Source organism: Dipodomys ordii, unplaced genomic scaffold, assembly GCF_000151885.1.
Source record: "Dipodomys ordii isolate 6190 unplaced genomic scaffold, Dord_2.0 Scaffold7, whole genome shotgun sequence".
In the NCBI taxonomy this organism is placed as follows: Eukaryota; Metazoa; Chordata; class Mammalia; order Rodentia; family Heteromyidae; genus Dipodomys; species Dipodomys ordii.
In genome coordinates this window covers 6,008,729-6,010,228 of record NW_012267223.1, presented here as the reverse complement: position 1 = coordinate 6,010,228, position 1,500 = coordinate 6,008,729, and the positions used below count along the sequence as shown (strand labels likewise).

At 73.9% G+C, this 1,500-nt stretch overlaps 1 protein-coding gene across 1 annotated transcript in view; it reads left to right on the top strand.

Moving 5' to 3' along the window:
• The first annotated feature begins 6 nt into the window (after nt 1–6).
• Nucleotides 7–1,500, top strand: part of Cacng4 (calcium channel, voltage-dependent, gamma subunit 4) — a 50,788-nt gene continuing 49,294 nt past the window's right edge. The window contains exon 1 of the mRNA XM_013037797.1: nt 7–247. Within this exon, the coding sequence (XP_012893251.1) occupies nt 28–247 (220 nt within the window). The 5' untranslated portion in view covers nt 7–27. The remainder of the gene's footprint in view (nt 248–1,500) is intronic.

Genomic DNA, 1,500 nt, shown 5'->3' with positions numbered 1-1,500 from the left:
CGGGCGGCGGAGTATGAGGCGCCCACCATGGTGCGATGCGACCGCGGGCTGCAGATGCTGCTGACCACGGCTGGAGCCTTCGCCGCCTTCTCGCTCATGGCCATCGCCATCGGCACCGACTACTGGCTCTACTCCAGCGCGCACATCTGCAACGGCACCAACCTGACCATGGACGACGGGCCCCCGCCCCGCCGCGCCCGCGGCGACCTCACCCACTCGGGGCTGTGGCGGGTGTGCTGCATCGAAGGTAGGGACCCCCCCTCCGCGGGTGCACACGCGCGCACACGCAGCGGCACACACGCGCGCAGGGACACGCGCACACCGTGGCACACGCGCACACCGTGACACGCGCACACTGCCCGGGGAGCGGCCCCGGGGAGGGGGTGGGCGCGGCGCTGGCTCCTGGTGACACACAAAGGAGCCGAGCCGGCGCGCGGGCGGGTCCCCGCGTGGACAGCCGGGCTCCAGCTCGGGTCCCTCCCGGCCGGGGACCTCGCGGTCACGCCGATCCCACAAACTCTCGCCCGCCCGCGCGCGCGCACACCCCCCTCGCACACGGACACAATGAAACGCACGCTGAAACTCGCGCGCGTGCGCGCGCGCAACCCGCGCCCCGAGCGCTCCCCAGGGGCCGCACCGGTTCCTCCCCCCCCCGGGGGGGCAGGGGAGGGGGAGGCTGGCGTGGGGGCGGGAGGAGGCCCGGGGTGGGGGGCTGGGGGGGAAACCGAGGCGGGGAGGAGGGGGGAGGTTGCCTGGCAACCGGTGTCTGTGCGATTGCTATGGGAACTGGCCATCCTGGGGCGGGGCCGGCCGGGGGCGGGGAACGCCAGGCCGCCGGGCTAAGGCCCCCGTGGAGGCGGACCCGGCCACCAACGGGGTCTAGGGAACCGGGTGGCTCCCCTCACCTGCGACCTGCCTCCTCTTTCTCGCGGGGTGACCGGCCCGCTCCTCCCTGCGCGGTGGGGAGGTAAAAGGAGACTCCTTCCCCCCCCACCCCTCCGCCAGTGCGCCCCTAACTGAAGCCGGGAGCCGCGGGTCACAACCCCTCCTCGGGGTGGGACCCCGAAGGATTGGGGGGGGTGTTGCGCGAGCCGCCTGCCGTCCTGGAGGGGCGTGGCCACGGGGCGGGGCGCTGCGCCCCCTCCCCCGGGCGCGTGATGAAGTGTGGCGAGGTCGGATTCTGTCTCGGGTCGGGTCTGGGTCTCCGGGACCCCGGGGCACACCCGCCTCCGGGGGCCGGGCAGGGGCGGGGCTGCACGCGCGCGGGAACGCGGGGCGTCCGCGCCGGGCACCGCCGCACACCCGGCCGCCCGAACTTGAGCTAACAGGTGGTTGGTTGTGCAGGGCGGGCGGGGCCGGCCGCTGCGGCCCAGGCCTCAGCTTGCAGAGTGAGTTGGGAGAGTGTTGCTGTGATTTAAAAACAGACGGACGGACAGACAGACTACCCTGGGCCGTTTGCTGGGCCTTTTGGTGTCACGTTTCCCCCCCCCCCGCAGGGAG